We start from the raw sequence: 18,355 nt of genomic DNA, 5'->3' as shown, positions 1-18,355 counted from the left end.
AAAGTTTTATGCAGCCAGTACAGTGAAGACAGATAACGGCACTGCTATCTCACGGCTGGGTTTTTATGAGAATCAATACAGTATTACAAAACATTACATTGCAATACTCAAGTTCATCAGTATTTTCTCACACCCCTAATAATGAGTTTGTGATGTTCAGCATGTTTGTTCCCTTACGACAGTTGGCAGACATATTGTACTGCAGCCCACATCATGTGCTAAGATAATTATTGATGCCCTCCTTGTGGGGAAATTCTGCTGACATTTCTGAGAAAGAGTGACTCATTCATGGCGTCTGCCCAGGTAATCTGCAGTGATCAGTCTAAAACACATCATACACATCTCAGACAGACTGTAACAGATGCTTGTTTAATCATCACACCCTGCTAGACCTTGCTGTTACACCATTAACCAGTGTTTCCTGAGCTCCCTGGACATGCTTCATTCACCATGGAAATATGAGTGTTGCATTTTTTTTAATTTTTTTTTTTTGCAGAGTTGTTTTTTTTTTTTGTATAATTCATTAAAAGATCTAAATAACCTCACCAAAAAGGCTCAAACAAAATGTTCTTTATTTGCAGATGAAGAAGTGCACCTGAGGCCTGTTCCACAAAAAGGCTAAATCTTTTTGGAACTGACTCAGTTAAAACAATAAACACAAAATTATAAAAATAAAAGTGGACGGGGCATTGATAAATATACATATATATAAATAACAATGGCAAACCTTATGTTCTTTTTCTTTTCTGATATTATTGGTAGAACTTATGGGGCGCAATGATGATTGGTCCAATTTGTGGAGATTGGTTGAATTTGTGTGAATTGTTGCGATCGCAACATTACAACTTCTTGGAGGGACTGATTAATTAATATCATTGGTAACATCTTTATTTAGACTACTATTACATGTCAGTATGTCTGCCATCTCCTGCCTCAGCAAGAGCTGCATCAATCAAACGATTATTAATTGAATATAAAATTAATAAGCAACTATTTTGGTAATTGTTTAATTGGTTTGAGTATGTTTTTAGGGAAAGAAGTCTAAATTCTCTGATTTCAGTTTCTTAAATGTGAATATTTTCTTTACTCCTGTCTGACAGTAAACTGAATATCTTTGGCCTGTGGGCAAAACAAGACATTCGAAGACGTCACTGTGGGCATTGTGGGAAACACTGAACAACATTTCTCACCATTTTCTGACATTATAGACCAAATAGCTAATTGATTAATGGAGAAAATACTCAGCAGATTAATTGACAGTGAGAGTAATCTTTAATTGCAGCCCTACATTCCTTAAAGCTTGGTATCACAGGATGGCTCATCCTGGAGGCAGTAGGGTAGGTGCATTTATTGGGTTGAGCAGTTTCCTCTTCCCATTGTGTGTGTGTGTGTGTGTGTGTGTGTGTGTGTGTGTGTGTGTGTGTGTGTGTTTGTGTGTGTGTGTGTGTGTTGTTGGACCTGCCAGCCATTCTGGATTTGACATTCCTTAAATGAGACGCACACGCCCAGTTTTCCCAGTGGGGCATACCCACACACACACAAAAAGACACACAGCATACAGGCAACTTGGCTAGTCTTCCACCCAGTGATTCAAGAAATGTTGTCCAGTGGGTGGTGCCACAACAGGGGCCAGAGGTCACATCATTTAAAAGAGCAGGCACACGCTCTGCATATATTTTGGCAATCTGCCTGGCAGATAATTAGATATTTTGTGTGGAAATGAGATGGCCAGAGAATGCAGAGAAGAAAGCTTATATATTTGTATATATTGGATATATTATATATTGGAAATTTCCCCACTGTGGGACTAATAAAGGAATATCTTATCTTATTTCTGTTGAACCTAAATATTCCATTAAGTTTAAAATCATATTGCAATTATTTTGGCAGACCAAGATTTGTAGTTCAGGGCATCTCTGCAGAACTACAGCACTTCTATGAAAATGTTTTTACTCACACATTTCATCTTAATCAAAAATTTACAGGTTCTGCAGCTTGGACACAAATGATTTTTGACGATTTCGATTGTGCAGCCATAGCAGCACTTTTTGTTGAAGGTCTGAGTGTTGAAAAAGCAAATGGACTGTGGGATGTTTCTCAGAGTGCCTCTCTGTGTTTTCTTGGGCAGTGTTTCCCAAACTTGTTTTTTCTTTGGACCCACTTTGACAATGACAAACCATTGCGAACCACTTCACAACAGGCCTTATCAATAAATCCTTGAAGTTTTGATTTTTCTCAACCTTTATTTTTTTTAGTGTAGGACATTTTAGCCTACTTCATAAATAAGATAAAATAAGTGCATTTAGGTGGAATTAACAGGCGTTTTTTCCTCTCATTAGTAAAACAATACACAGAGTTGCTTTAAAAAAATCTTTATAAAAGCTGAACTGGAGATATAAATCTTAAATTTTGAATTTGGTTACCTAAATAAAATCTCCTGTGACCCACCTTGGGTCATGACCTGAGGAATTGAGGAATGATTGGTCTAATTGGAACACTCCTCTACGTCTTGCTCCATCCTACATTCAGCCTCTTCTGCTTGAGGTGATATTTACTTGGTGATATTTCCCGTCTTCATCTGCACTGTTTTTGGATGTATTTAAGGATACGTTACTCATCATCATGATGTTTTGTGTCAGATGTAAAGTAGCATCCTTCTGTGCATATTTTGAGATATATGCTGTCAGTTCATAAAGTCAGTCCCTCCAGGAAGTTGTGATGTTGCAATCACAACAGTTAATGCAAATACAGCCAATCCCTGTGAATTCTGCACAACCTTGCAATTTATTTCAATCCCTGCAACTTTTTTCCAAAGTTGAGCAATCATTGTAGTTTCCTGTGAGTTCCAGCAACCATAGTAGTCTGCCACATTAAAATCATACATGTACATCTCAATGAACCAACTCAATATTTTATTATTTACTATTTTGTTGTATTTTTTTTATTTTGTCACAAAAGATGATTAAAATAATAATAAAAAAAAAATCACAACTTTTTTTTGCATATTTCACTTGTTGCCACAATTTCTTTGTAAATTAAACCACCTAAAAACAATCGCAACATGCATCTGTATTTTTTAGATAAGCTGCCATGCAATCAGGCAATTGGTGCCACAACAATCCCCCAGAAAGCCTGCGAAATCCTGGAGAGAGTTTAAAGTACTGTGTCAGGATTGGTTAGTTGTTCCTTAGTTGTAGTAATGTGTTTTACTGTTTGTACATTTTCAATCAATATATTCTGTCAACAGTTTATTAAAGTTTCACATTTTCTTATTGATGGAATAATAATTTCTATCAGTCAGCCTGAGTATATACGCTTAGGTTAAAATAGAGTTGCAACAATTAATACAACAATCAATTATTATTCATTCTGAGTCATTTTTAGTTAATTTTTTTAGTCCAAATTCTGTCATTTCAGCTTCTTAAGTGTGAATGTTTTCTGGGTTCTTTACCCCTCCCTGATAGCAAAGTGAGTATTTCTGGATTGAGGACAAAACAAGACATTTGAGGAAACAGTGATCAACATTTTTAACCATTTTCTGGATCAAACAGTTAATCAATTAATTCAGAAAATAACTGACAGATGAATAGATTATGAAAATGACTAGTTACAACCCTAGCTGCCTCAAATATCTTGCTCATCCTGCTCATGGGGCAGAAACAGTGTAAGGGAGATATTCTGTGTTTGGGCATGTGTGTGTGTGTGTGGGTGTGGGTGTGAGTGTGCGTGTGGGTCCCGGGCCGGGTTTTTCCAGAATGGTCTGGGAGAGAGAGGCCAGAGAGCATCAAACAATAGGTGTGGTGTCACACACTGGCTCACCACAGAGTCGAATGGAAGGCTGAGTGTGTGGCACAGAGCCACATCCCAGTGTTTACATGAGGACATCAATAGCAGAGGAGATGGTGTGACTGGAAACTGTTATTATCATTGGGCAGGACTGGACTGCTGTTTGGATCAGGTAGGGAACGCAGCACACAGCAAAGTCTGACAGACTGTTTGAGTCTGATGGATTTAACTGGATGAGCTGGTTGAAGTTTGAATGGAGCTGATGGATCATTAAACTAAATGGGATGCGGACTGATTAGCTCATCAAAGTCTAATAATCAGGCTGGAGATCACATAGGGGACAGGACAGAGGGGCGTGACAGAGTGAGAAATGTGCCGACTACCACTGGCCTGTCTGAACTGGGACTCTAACAGAGACGTGGAGCCTCAACAAGGTGGGTGTCTGGTTTTAGGGTGTAGTGATGTAACAGTCAGGGTGAGGGGTGCATACCTTCATTTGGGGCTTCAGTTCAGTACATTTCCAGTACAGCAGACAAAACGAGAAAAATCCAGATCATATTTTTGTCATTTATTTTGAAAAAAGTAAACATCAACTGATGAATTTGCCATAATTCTTTTTGTAAAATGAAACATTGGCATGTGGATCAGTTAACTGATTATTTAATTTTCTATTATTACAAAAGAGTCAAACCACCATATTAAAAGAAAAGAAAATCTTTTTTTAATTGCCCATTAAACAAGTGTAATGTATTTATTAACAACTGACATTTGATCCAATTACAGCAGTCACTTCCAGTCACTGGGTCAGGGTCCACAGGTGGGTCACAGGAGGTTTTATTTGGGTCCCCAAATAAATAAAAGACTATGGAGGAAATTCTACAAATTTAAGATTTATGTCTGCACTACAGCTTTTATAAAGCATTTAAAAATATGTCTATGTCTAAATGAATTTATTTCTCAATTCGGAAGTTTTAACATGTGTATATGGTGATGCTGAAATGGCATTAAAAATGGTCAGGAATGTTCATTTATGCATGAATGAACTCAGAATTTATTGATAAGGCCTGTTGTGATTTAGGTCGCGATGGTTTGTCATTTTAAAAAAGTGGGTCCCCAGGAAAAAAGTTTGGAAAACACTGAATTAAGAGTGTATTTGTCTAATTTAATAATAATTATTTGATTGACAAGACTCACCTTATAATAGAAAGTGATACACTGAATGGAACCCCCTCCAAAAAAGAAGTTTACTCAAGTGTGATATTAGTAGACTTCTTTTCAAATAAAAATAAGAGCATATACTTTCAGTTTATTTTTATGTGCTTGTCAGAGATACATATAACAAAGTTATACTTAATTAAACGTTGCTTATACTGAAAAATCTAAGTATATTTCGATTATACTTGAACTTAATCTTTTGATCGATATGTACTTAAGATCACCTTTTTATTCTATTAGATATTTGTGTGTAATTTTGTTGTAATTGTGTAAGAATTCTTGAGTTATAAAAATGTGTTTTAGTGAAGTCACTGTGACCTTGACCTTTGACCTTCAGTGGTCTAAAATCTAATTAGTTTTTTAAGAATTGTGAATCACAGAGGTCCTTCAGCATACAGTCATAAATATGCACAGAAGATTCTTTAGCAGTAACTTAACATGACTCTGATGCAGCTGAAAGCAAATATGAAACAGTAAAATACTTGAGATTCAGATTGAATTGTTGGTTGGATAAACACAATTTGAGGACGTCGCTGTGGCCAAATTTCTTGCTGACTTGCTGGAGGTTTATCCACCGTGGACATCAGAGGTACTGCTATCACTGATACAGATCTGACTCCAGCAGCACATGTAAGCCACAGTATGAGTCTGTGTATAGTTTTGACTCTGACAAGTTGTTTTTGATGCATATTGGTTTAATACAATTCATTTCACTTCAAAGAGGCTTTATTTGCATGACAACATTATAGTACAGTATTGCCAAATCATGTTGTAATACAGTCATAAGGAACCTCAATGAGGGCTTCATGCAGATTTCATACACCAGCGAGGATTAATTATCTGTTCATTCATCCATATCTCTTTTATGTTGATTGTTGTTTTTCATTGTTCTTTCTCTGATTTTGTATTTTTGTACAAGCATGCTCGGTGGGGATGTAACAATTTATCAAATATCGCAGTATAGCATTAAAAATGTCTCAATACTGTGACAGTACATACCATAATATTATGCAGTGACGCCTGCAAGCTAGTTCAGGCAATCAACTCAAGCTGCAATACTAGTGACATGCCTCACTCGCTATAGTTCATTCCAAACACACCCTTCCAATCTGGTGGTCTGTTTAAACTGCTAAACCTCCCACCTCTCCCTCTGCCTGTCAGTGCCACTACTGCCTTGCATCAGCATCACTGCCTGCTCATTCAGCCCCACCACCACCCCGGCATCCAGCTGCAGGCTCTGACAGGGGGTCCAAGATTTGTTCATCACTCCTCAATATCTCTATGTAAACAGAATCTGTGAGGCGTGATGAGGTCAGAGCCTAGACACCACACTCTAACTATGTTCTGCTGCTGCAGTAAACATTCTTCAACATGAGCTGTCTGACTGAAATATGATGAATTATTATATTGTTTTTTACTTGACTTTATAAAGGACTACAAGTGATTGCTGCATTGTTTTTATTTTGCCATTTGCATGTTCATAATTCAGTCATTCAGTGCCAAAGCCATTTCATTTTTTAGATGCTTGGGTCATAACTGGCTACTTATATTTTATTCTATTAAAGGAAAGTGTTTTAAGTTAAAAGTATGGTTTAATTTTGTACATTTTCCCTGACTGATGATTGAAAATGCTATTGATTGATTGATTAATCAGTTACTCATTAATAATTAATAAGGTAAAAAAAACTCAACTCTCCTGTTTTTTCTTCATTCTCATTTTTATTGTCATTTTTTTCTCTATTTTTTCATTTTTAGTTTAAATTGAAGTTTCCTTATTGAACAAATAGCTCTGCCAGACAAAACAATATCAAAAGAGGCACAATTTACTGCCATGTCTGTGCTGCTGATTAATACATGTGTAAGTTGTTAAAGAAGTTAACAGCAAATAATCAATTAATGATTAATAATTGCCATCCTCAGTTAAAAGGGAAAACAAACTTTATACAGACAAAATACTGTACACATGTGATTTATTATCCAATAACAGACATTTTTTAAGTTGTAATTTTTCTTTGTTCTTTAATATTGTGGTAAATATCGTGTTATGGACTTTTTATTGAGGTATTTTTGTACTGTGAGTTTCTGGTGTTGTTACACTTTCGTTCTCAGTGTTGGTGGTGTTTTTGCGTTGGAGTCTATTAGACTGTAATGTGTGACATGTACTTTGACCAGTCCAACTCCCCTCAGCAAGTGCAGGTTAGTGCATCACATCCTCGTGCATGACAGCAGCAGCGCCAAAACAAAATGAAAGCTGCCAAGAACCAGATTAGCAAGTAAATCAGCCTCACAGAGCCGCTGTGGTTTGAGAATTTACTGCTTGTTTTCATGACTCACAAGTGGTGACAAGACCATTATGATAAACGTGGTCTCTTTATTGGTTGCTGGAATCAATAAAAGACTAACTGTATTTCTGATGTATTAATGAGATGAAAATATATCATAGCAACAGTAGACCAGTCATTCCCAAACCCTGGGTCGAGACCCACAGGTGGGTCACAGGAGATTTTATTTGGGTCCCCAAATAAGTAAAAAGACTATGGAAGAAATTTAGTAATATCTTAATTATATTCTTATAATTCAGTAGTCTAAAATGTTTTATGTTGTTTTTCTGATGAAAAGAAATAAAGCAATGAGATGTCCTGTTAGCCCAGGCTAAATGCATTTATTTCTTTTTCAACAACCACTTGTTTTCACATTTGGACCTATTTTTCAACTAGTGATCAATCTGGCAATAGTCCATAAAATGTCCAAAAATATCAATCAGCGTTTCTTGTTTTGTCCAGAACTCAAAGATATTCCGTTTACTGTCAGAGAGGAGTAAAGAAATCAGAAAATATTCACATTTAAGAAGCTGAAATCAGAGAATTTTAAAAATGACTCAAACTGATTTAATTTATTAATCGATTAAATGTTGCAGCTCTAGTCAAGATAATATAAGGTGATGTGAAAATGGAAGTACCAGGATTTATTAATAAAGTCTACTGTGGATTGGGCTGTGATGGTTTGGGAAACACTGCAGTAGACCGTTCCGACTTCTGAGTCCTCACTTGTATTCTGTCGACTCTCCCACAGAGAGTTCAGCTGCTGTGACAACGCAACAGGATGATTTATCAGGAAATTAAATAGGAAAGTGTCTGAATGTGATGGACCCAGTATGACCCAACTTTTCCACCCGTTCTCTCTGTGTCCACTCTTCATGTCTGGCAGACTCAGCCTCTCTCTGAAAAGTTGTCTTCCTTTATCTCTCACTCCCCCCCACAGCTCCTCTGGACTCTGTGTGAGTACTTAAACTAGGTTAAGTCAACAACTGGCTGACCACAGAGTCCCATAACACACACACACACAAACACACACACACACACACACACACACACACACTTTTGATGATTTCAATTGTGGAAGTAAGTTTACCTCCTCTTACTTGTTTACATGTATTTTTAACAGTTAATCTCTTGATTAAAAGTCAAATTAAAGGTTCCTGCATCTATAACTGCAATTTAAACATTGCTAACTACTTTTTCCGTACCGTGTGACTGAGCTCAACTCCAGCAGAAGTGACCTTTTCTGCTCAGCTAGATGAGTGCAGCCCTCAGGACTATCTCCCTTTGTTAAATTTCCTGTCAGGAGAGGCAGTTGCTTCAGACTTCCTGTAAGGATTGTGACATTTCCTGTGCTATGGGAGGGGGTGTTTTTTTGCAAAGGCCTTTCAGCTGTTTGGAAAAAAAAAAAAAAAAAAAAAAACAGGATACAGGACCCTGGATAGGCCACAGTAGGAAAACACTGCTTTAGTTGGCAAAAATGAACCGCTGACTTAAGCCTCAATAACAAAATGCTGCTTCGGGCCTCAGACTTCAAATGTTGGTTAAAGGCCACGCCAATAAAATGGATCAGCCTGCTTTCTGCAATGTAAAAATGGATGACATAATGTATCCAGATATAAACCACTCGTTATAATGGATATGACGGGATGCACTTCAGAACAATTAGATTTAAGCGACATGGTCAATTAAAAAATAGATCCAAACATGAAAAGAGGTGGAGCACAAACGCTCAAGTGGAAAAATTCTAATTCTTGCCAGATCGATATTTTTCACCATCAACTGATTGATCAACCGTAAATATAATGGACAGATTGATAGGCAATAAATAATTTACAGCCCAGATCTTGATGCACGTTATTGCAAACAGATACACATGTTAAATACTTTATAAATGAGAAATAAATGCATTTAGTCTGAGTTAACAGGATATCTCATTGGTTTTATTTCCTCTCATCAGGAAAACCATATAAACATTTTAGACTACTGAATTATAAGAATATAATTAAGATACTACTAAACGTCTTCCATAATCTTTTTATTTATTTGGTGACCCAAATAAAGTCTCCTTTGACCCACCTGTGGGTCCTGATCCAGAGTTTGGGAATGACTGCTCTAAGTTATCACAGTAGCTCCTGGATTTCAAGTCAGTCTTGTCAGCACTGATCTTAGGTACATGTGCTGCTAACTTTGTCACTTATAATGTAGTTATTGTTTATTTCTTATGGTAATTTGTATTGTGCAGCCTGTACCTACCGTTTTTTCTTGTAAGACCAAGGCACTAGTAACTTGGTCAATTAAAAAATGCAGTAATTGTGTATACTGTATTTTGTACTGGGCAGTGTGCACTTCAAGTTTTTAGTATATTAGATACTTGCAGTTACTGTAGTCTGTATTGCACTTTAAATGTTATTTATTCTGTCTACTTGTTAGTGTAGGACTACAGATGGAAATTAGTATCTCACTAAATCTGGTGCAAACATGTTTTAATTTCTTATAAATGATCAGTGTCATTGCACACTGTCCTTTTATGAATCAAATAAACTAAACTAAACTTAACGACACGACAACTAATGCTAATTTTTTCTTAGTTTCTGAATATTCAAGCATCTGAGTATTTTGAAAAGCGCTATATAAGTATAATGAATCATTATTATTATTATTATTATTATTATTATTATTATTATTATTATTATTATTATTATTATTATTATTATTGTGATGAATATATTTTGGACTTGTTACCATGTTATGATCTGGGTGACTACTCAAATCTGATGTGTCCATTAGGTCCCGATAATTGACACACACTAAGTAGTTCTAGTGAAACTGTCTGTTCATAGTTTTAAATTAATGTACTGGAATGAGTAACCATAGCGACAGGGATGCAGTCAGGGCCCTCACAAACATTAACAAGCTACCATCTGTTTAAAACAAAGAGTGACTTCAACATTTCCTTGAACCTACTTGGAGAAGGAAAATGGAGAAACAGCACAAAGAGTTAACACCTCATCCTCTGAACACCACAGGATGGTGACTGTGACACACATGCTGACAGAAATACACTGACCCTCTGAACTTACTGACTCTTTGTATCACTAAGCCATCCTCACATCTTGTTCACTATTGAACTCTCTATTTCAGGCTACGCCCAACAGTGCACATGACCAATCATTCATTGGTGAAAATCTTGTTTGATTTGGTGACAGGGACATGGCTGATAGCTAGCTAGTCTTGATGTTAAAGGCATAGTTCACCCATATATAAAAATAGTTTTAAGGCTAGGTTTAGTTTTTTAGTCCACAAAACATTGCTGGAGTTTCACAGGAAAACAGTGTTGCACAATGTCCCAAATAGTGGAAGTGAATGAACCAGTTTTCAAATGTAGAAAACAGAATAAAAACATAAAATGCCTCCATACTGCTCATCTGGTGTAATCCAAGTCTCCTAAAGACCCAACATGCCAAGCTGATTTAAAAAAAAGTTTTTAGTCTGAATCTTCACTGTAGTCTAAGTCACAGAAGTAAATAGGACTTGATGTCAAACCTCAGTAGCTGTCTGTGTGCTGATATTGGACAGATCATGTAGAAAACACGTACGCATGTCAGCATTGATATGTCACCTGATTAACAAGTCAAACGCTGCTCAAACTGCTGTGCTGGGTGCTTTGTCCATTCAGTCCATTAAAAAGTGTGTGACAGTGATCAGATGCAACAAGCTGCAGAAACTTCTATCAGTTCACTGAGGGAACATGACTGCTGAAATGACACAAAGCAAATGTTATTTTCAGTACCTCTGTAACTGAACTCATTTGACCCAGTAACTCCAAACCAATACTGAACTATATTATGACACTGGACAAATAGGACACCCAACTTTTATTAGACTTTAGTGCTTTTTTATATATATTATTATAACTTTTGAAAATTCTGAAGTTTATTTTAGGGTGAGGTTCTGTGTCCTTTTGAGCTTTTTTTCCCCTCTACTTTCTTCCACATTCTTTCCCTCAAGTTGATAAGCAAAAAAGTGATAGTGTGATTTTGTTCACTTACGTTCAAGGCATTTTTAAGTTGTGTACGCCATGCATGCCACACATATTCCCCAGCCTTTGTCATCTTTGTTTGAAAAAAATAGTGTCAGTGTTCAAGAACCTTATGGGATGGTAAGGATTGTTCCAGGTATTAGTGAAATCCTCAGATGCTTGAAAATATAGATTCATGGTTGTTTTTTTGTCATTAGCTGGTGACCATAGTTTAACCATCTGACATCTGGCATTATCCCTTATGGCTGTTGAAAGTATTGACATTTCAATACTTTTTCAATATCATGTGTTTAAAAACAACACAATAAGATTAAAATACTGCAGCTATAAAAAAAAAAAAAAAAAAGAAATGATCTAAGTGCTCCTACCAGACCTCAGTTCAGTTCAGTCTTTATTATTCTGTCTGAAATGTGATTTCCATCAAAACCAGAGTGTTCAGTGACTTTTACTGTACCAGCACCGGGCTGCAGGTTGTTTATTAAAAAAAGAGGAAAAAAATGATTATATTTTGCGTGGATTTTCTTTTTCTTTTTGTGTGGCATTGAAAGCGGTATCAAATATTGTTTTGTAATGGTAGTAATTGTATGGAAGTTTTGAATTTTGTTATCGTGACAATGATCATGGTTAATTCTCTAGTCAGTAACCCTGACTAGCTTACAGCTGGAGCTGGTCCTAGTCCACTTATCATACTTTGAGGTTTTGGTGGACAAATGTTTTCTCGGATTTTTATTTTTTATTTTTTTTGCACTACTGTGGTTCCCCAATAAGACAAATTGGTAGGAAGGCTATCATATCCAGCCCTAATACAAACATGCAGTTTAAAGACCGTCCCAACAAACTGTTCAAATCTTTCAAACTCCTGTGGTTTCATTGCCCTCTATATATGTGTGTGTGTGTGTGTGTGTGTGTGTGTGTGTGTGTGTGTGTGTGTGTGTGTGTGTGTGTGTGTTCCTTCTCTCTTGACTCTTGATCCGTCCACTTGACCTTTTTTTCAGTGAGGACAGTCAGATTTACAGTATCATCCTGTACTGTGCCCTGAACTGTTGGCGGTGTAGTAAAATTGAGCAGATCATTCACTGTGGTGGTACCACATCATATTATTATGTATGATTATTAATCACATGATATCTGTGTTTCCAGCAGGAAACGAGTTAGTCGGTTAGCTACAGAACACAATAAAGTCTGTGGTTTCTACGTGTTTTCTTCAGATCCAGCCCTGTATCGGCTGAACATTTAAACGTCCTTTGAAAAATAAAAATAAAATCACTTTCACAATTACTTGGACAGCCACTCTCACTTTTAACCCAACTCACTAACCTAATAATAAAAACTATTAATCATGTTTCTTAGGACTTAAAAAAGCTCCTGGATTTAAGAGAGCTGTTAAGTGTAAATTTTAAGAGTAAATGTTAGACGTCTGCAGTGCAGAGACAGAAGTAAACGCATCTGAATCTGATATGATAAGGAATGATTGAACAAAATATCACTGTCAGCTCCTGATATATATGAATACATGTAAGCTGAAGCAGTAACTCAGACTGTGGCAATTTTAGCTGACTGTTTGCATTTGATTGTCTGTTGCAGCACTTTTTTCCCGTCTTTTTTCCTCTTTCTATTCATCTTCACTATCTACATATGAACTCTCAGCAAAATGTGTTTCCTGCTCCAGTTTGGTTTTGGTGGTTTGTTTCCATTTCAGTCACTTTCCAGTTATTTCATATTGAGACCCAGAAAGAATTAATTTATTACATTTACACCTCCATCAAGACGCCTTTTCCGATCCAGATAATATTCTGATATCTAAATCCTAGGTTTTAGGATGCATATCACACAATGCAGAGGCAGCTTTGCTGCCTCTTCTCATACTTCCTCTCTGTCTCTCCTGTCACACTATCCAATGGCTAACATTCCTCAAGAATTATACAAAAAATAATACATATATGGACTTTCATGGTTCAATGTTAATGTTTTTTGTTTTTTTTTTTCACTTACCTGTTTGGGCAAAAGTGTCAGAAATCTACTTGCCTAGAATCCATTTTTACTTGCCCCTGTACATTTGTTTTTTATTTATTAGCAGTTATCATATAACAACAAACACTGAAGTTAATTGATATGTATAATTTAGGGTTGCAACGTCACAAAGTCCAAAAAAAAGTCTTTAAATGTCTCATTTTATCAGTCTAAAATCAAAAGATATTCAGATTGATATAGTAATAAAATCGGGAAATCTCCATATTTGAGAGGCTGAAAACAGCATTTTCTGCCATTTATGTGTGAAAAATAATTTAAATGATTAATGGATTATCAAAATAGTTTAATATAGCCATTCACAAACTCGAGAATTCTACAGCCCAGTTTATCATCTGAAAATCTTCTGTGGCCCACACAAACCTTTAATCACAACTCTGACCAACACATGAGACCAGTCGTACCAGTGATGAGATGTAAAGATGTTTTAACATCTGTCAAACTAGATCAGATAAATGAAGAATAAAAGGTCACTTTAATCCCATGGCTTTGTTTTATTAGTTCTGATTATGTCTTTATGGTCATTTTAAATGCATAAAATTGAAACTTCAAAACATTATGTATATTTATTTTTAATGACCTCTGAAGGCCCACCTGCACGGCTCACAAGCGGGCCATGGGCCATGCTTTGGGTATCACTGGTTTAATAGTTTAACTCTGTTAACTGGGCAAGCAAGTGGTCAGATTTACTTGCCTGACAAGACATTTTACTTGACCCGGGCTTATTGTTGAACCTCGAGTTTCATCAGGTATGTGTGAGATGGATGACAGAACATGTCCAATCAGTTTGCCATGCTAACCAAATGACCAAAATGACATATAACCATGTCCACAGTGAGACATCATGATGGACAGTGATATTGTTGCAATGTTCTGAAGGGTCTCTGCACCACATGTCTGTAACTTCTGCTTCTTTTTATTTTCTTTCCTGCATGTCAAAAACAGAACTCATCCAATAACTCTATATCAGCTCTGAGAGGACACACTCCTTAAATACCGAAGACTTTTAAATCAGGATGTTAGCGTCGTAGAGGGCTCAGGGGTTGATGACTGTCAGCAGTCTGTTGATGTTGGTTCTCCTCTTTCGCTCCGTACAGGGAGTCCATCCCGAACTCTCTCCACCATGTCTCTATCTGTTCGCCCAGTCAGACGCCTCACCTCCAGGTCCATCACTAGGAGCCAGAGCTTCACTGGAGTCAACACTTACGACAAGTCCTACAGGTACTCACACACACGCACAGACACACACATGTGGGGAAGTACACACTTGACAGGACATCCTGTCAGGTGGAGCTCAAAAGACAGACAGTCTGACTGTGTGTGTGTTTATAAATGGTGTCATCTGAGATTTTTAGGTCCTGTTGGAATTTTATTACTGAACTTTCAGACAATCCATTTATCTGATAAAAAGCAGCAGATTTGAACATTTTTCTCCTACAAATTTCATTCTGTCTTTACAGATGACTTGTTCAGTTGTATGTTTTATTATGTGATTTGGATATGTGAGTTTTTTGGCTGTATGGATTGATTACTACAGAGCAGCTTTATTCAGATGATTACAGCTGATGTTTTCACTCTTTAGCTCCACTGTGTTAGCTCAGCCAAGTTTGTGCTGGCTGTGAAAAGGCTGACACAGCTGATGAGTGTGAGGACTGCCTGATGTCAGTGTTGTTTACATCATGACCATGACCTCACAGTCATCCCCACATGACAGTGAAATGATCGAGGGTCTGATTGGAGTGGGTATTCTGACTGATGTAGTCACACAGTTAACAGTTTTGCACCAGTTTCAGTTCATGGAAATCTGATTTTTATGATCAGTCAATTCAATTCAAGTTGCTTTATTGGCATGATGTAACACTGTACATGTTGCCAAAGCAGGCCATTTCTGAAAATGCTAAATGTATAAAAACACATAGAAAGCAGAGTGTAACACTGTGTGTCATAGTTTTTTCTAAGGATAAACACATTCTGGATGTCATATTTGTCATAAACATATTTCACAGAACTTGTATTCTTCAAATGTATTTCAGTGAAAGAGACAGAAATAAGTTTGATTTCTATAATGTTTCTGAAAGTTTTCTGATCATAAAATACAGCACTGCTGCTGCCACCATGAAAAAAAGCTCAGATCCTTTTCATGCTATCGAAACATATCATATCAAATGATTCAATTATAACAAGAAATGTTTGTCGCTATTACAATACATAACTTTACCTTGGTATTTTTGTGACACTATAAAAACATATCTCATAAGAACAAGGAACCAACAACAGTTGTTCTTGGTAAAAATGATCTTGTCTTATAAATGATATCTCAATATTTTCAGGCTATTCCGCAAAATACTGTATATATATATATATATATGTCTATATACACATATATATATATACATATATATGTATATATATATATATATATATACACACACATATATATATATATATATATATATATATATATATATATATATATATATATATATATACATATATATATATATACACATTTTCTTTAGAATAACAAACTTTTAAATGAAATGTCACAATATTTTTGAACAAATATTAGCACTTTCAAAAATATTTATCAAAAATCAGATAAATAATCATCAGTAATGTGGATATAATGAATAAATGGGTAAAGTGACCTCACTTTACTGTAATGCAAAGGCTTTATAAAAAGCAAAAGACAACGCTTACGCCATATCACAATATAACAATACCCCAAAATATAAGATCAATATATTGTTCAGATTGAGATCAGCCACATCTTTTTTTCTCCTGATGCTGGTTCCAACACCTGAACTTTGTGTATCGGCTGATCCTGAGTACCAATATGATGTGGATGGATGTGATGATTGCTTCATTGTTGAATTTCCTGGCTCAGGTTAAAGAAAAATGGCATAAATCTATTTAATAGGATGATAGAATAGAATATAATAGGGAAAAAGGAGGAGTTTTTCTTGTTTCTTTATCACACCAAAGCAGAAAGCACATTTTGCTGGAGGAGAAGCCAAATGTTGGAGAAAGTGAGGGTTTCAGGATAGAGTTGGGCAATATGTTATAGTTTTCCAAATGATCATCATCAGCGATTGGTGATATCTTCGTCCCCACTCCCACCTCCTCCCATCTTCTCCAGTCTCAGCTGGGAGATGTGCGCAAGCGGCAAATTCATTGTTATGCATGCTGCATACATTCATGACATCCCATAAACAAAATAAGCTCACGTGTCTAGAAATTACATGTTTTCACACTTATTTTCCATTTTAAATGGAGAAAAACAACTGTTCACCTTCTGAATTCAAGTTTCTCTCTTTTACCAAACTAATACAAGCTTAATTGGTTCATTAACTCTTCATTCAAACTCGACAGAAAAACATGTAAAACTCACCAAAACCGTCTTAGTCTGTCCACTCTTCCAACAATCACCAACTCTGGTTTGGTCAAAATAAATCCTATATGTCATATATGTCACGGAAAGAATTTGTTTTTCTCCAAGAAAAGTCCATTAAATACTGGACCAAATGGATCAAATATGTAAGACCTGATTCTGAGTGAGTGACCCTGTAATGTGTTTCACCTAACCTTAATCATTATTTATAAATTTATTTGTTTTTCCCTCCAGTGTCCCTCTGACATATCTGTTACTGCTTTATGTGCACATTTTAACTCTCCCAAAATATACAAAGTTCTTACATCTTGTAAAAATCTGTGGACAGTAGAGGAAATGGTACAGCCTTTGTCCTTATAAATGCCTGTAATATAAATTGCTGTTCTAAAATAAAGAAATATAATAATAATATAACAGGGAAATGATGTTTGATCCAGCTGATATGAGGGTTGTCAGTGAGGATATGTGAGGATGATGATGCTGACCTGGTGATGACACTGATGTTGCAGGAATCTCTCGGTGTTCAGCACTCCAGGTATCAGCAGGAAGCCCAGCAGAGCCAGCAGGATGTTCACAATGTCCACCAAGTCCAACCCTCCACCCAAAGTTCCTCAACCAGAGCGGCTGGATCAGGTCTACGAGGCTCTGAAGAAAGGCCTTCAGTGAGTACACTCAGCACACAGAGGCGCTCGAGCATGCAAATCACAAACGTAAGCTTTCATTTGGAGGGATCATGTCCTTGACGCTGCACTAGTGACTTCCACAAAGTGACTAATATTTCTGCAGTCCTGTGTACTGTGCTCCATTTTGTGTTGTTATTGCAGTCTGGTTCATGAGAGAAGAAATATCAAGGGTTGACAATAAATCTACCTGATTTGATTTAGTGAAAATAATATAAGAATGATAACCCTGTCATTTACCTGTCTTCTAAAAAATGTGTCATAGCATATTTTTATAATATAATTTGCTCTAGTTTGCAAAGAAACTAAACTCAATTATGCTGCACTGGAACGGTTCGTACTAAAAGATCCCATGAAAGGATCATTTGAACTTCTTCGAAGGCAAACAATGAAAGGTAATGCTTCAGCTTCCAGATCCCAGAATTTCATGGTAAATAGTTAGTAATTACAAATTAATATGTTTAAAATTTCTTAAATATTACCCACAAATTACCTCCAAATTATCCCCAAATGTCATGGTTAACTATGTGATAATAAGTAAGTACCATTTTCATGTTGTTACATTACAAGCAACATATTTGAAATTTCTCTGAATTTACCTGCACATTACCCTCCAAATTTCATATGTATGCATTTGTCATGTTCATGCAAGTTGGTGGTAATTATCACTTGACTACTTAGAAATAGTGGAATATAATTAATAAATAATGTTAGGATAATTTTCAATAAATTTGGATAATTTCTACTAAATTTCAGTTATGATATTTGCTAATTATGATGGATTTACCAGGACATTTTGGATAAATCTGCAGTTAATTTCAAAGAATGTTCAAATATGTAAAGTGGTAATTACCATGTACTGATACATACCGTGAATTTTGGAAATGTCAAATTT

The 18,355-nt window shown here is 36.1% G+C and overlaps 1 protein-coding gene across 4 annotated transcripts in view; it reads left to right on the top strand.

Moving 5' to 3' along the window:
• The window catches only part of ripor1 (RHO family interacting cell polarization regulator 1), a 73,775-nt gene that overhangs the window by 30,982 nt on the left and 24,438 nt on the right, over positions 1-18,355 (top strand). For 2 of the 4 annotated variants that reach the window (XM_084733484.1, XM_084733482.1), the window contains exons 2-3: positions 14,487-14,610; positions 17,308-17,442. In XM_084733484.1, the coding sequence (XP_084589610.1) occupies positions 14,513-14,610; positions 17,308-17,442 (233 nt within the window). In that variant the 5' untranslated portion in view covers positions 14,487-14,512. Of the gene's footprint in view, positions 1-14,486; positions 14,611-17,289; positions 17,443-18,355 lie in introns of all 4 variants that reach the window. The other 2 variants (XM_084733483.1, XM_084733481.1) reach the window with 1 other exon arrangement.

Source organism: Lutjanus erythropterus, chromosome 13 (genome assembly GCF_056507025.1).
Source record: "Lutjanus erythropterus isolate fLutEry1 chromosome 13, fLutEry1.hap2, whole genome shotgun sequence".
Taxonomy (NCBI): domain Eukaryota; kingdom Metazoa; phylum Chordata; class Actinopteri; order Lutjaniformes; family Lutjanidae; genus Lutjanus; species Lutjanus erythropterus.
The sequence above is the reverse complement of the archived record's forward strand: the minus strand, read 5'-3'. Positions and strand labels throughout refer to the sequence as shown.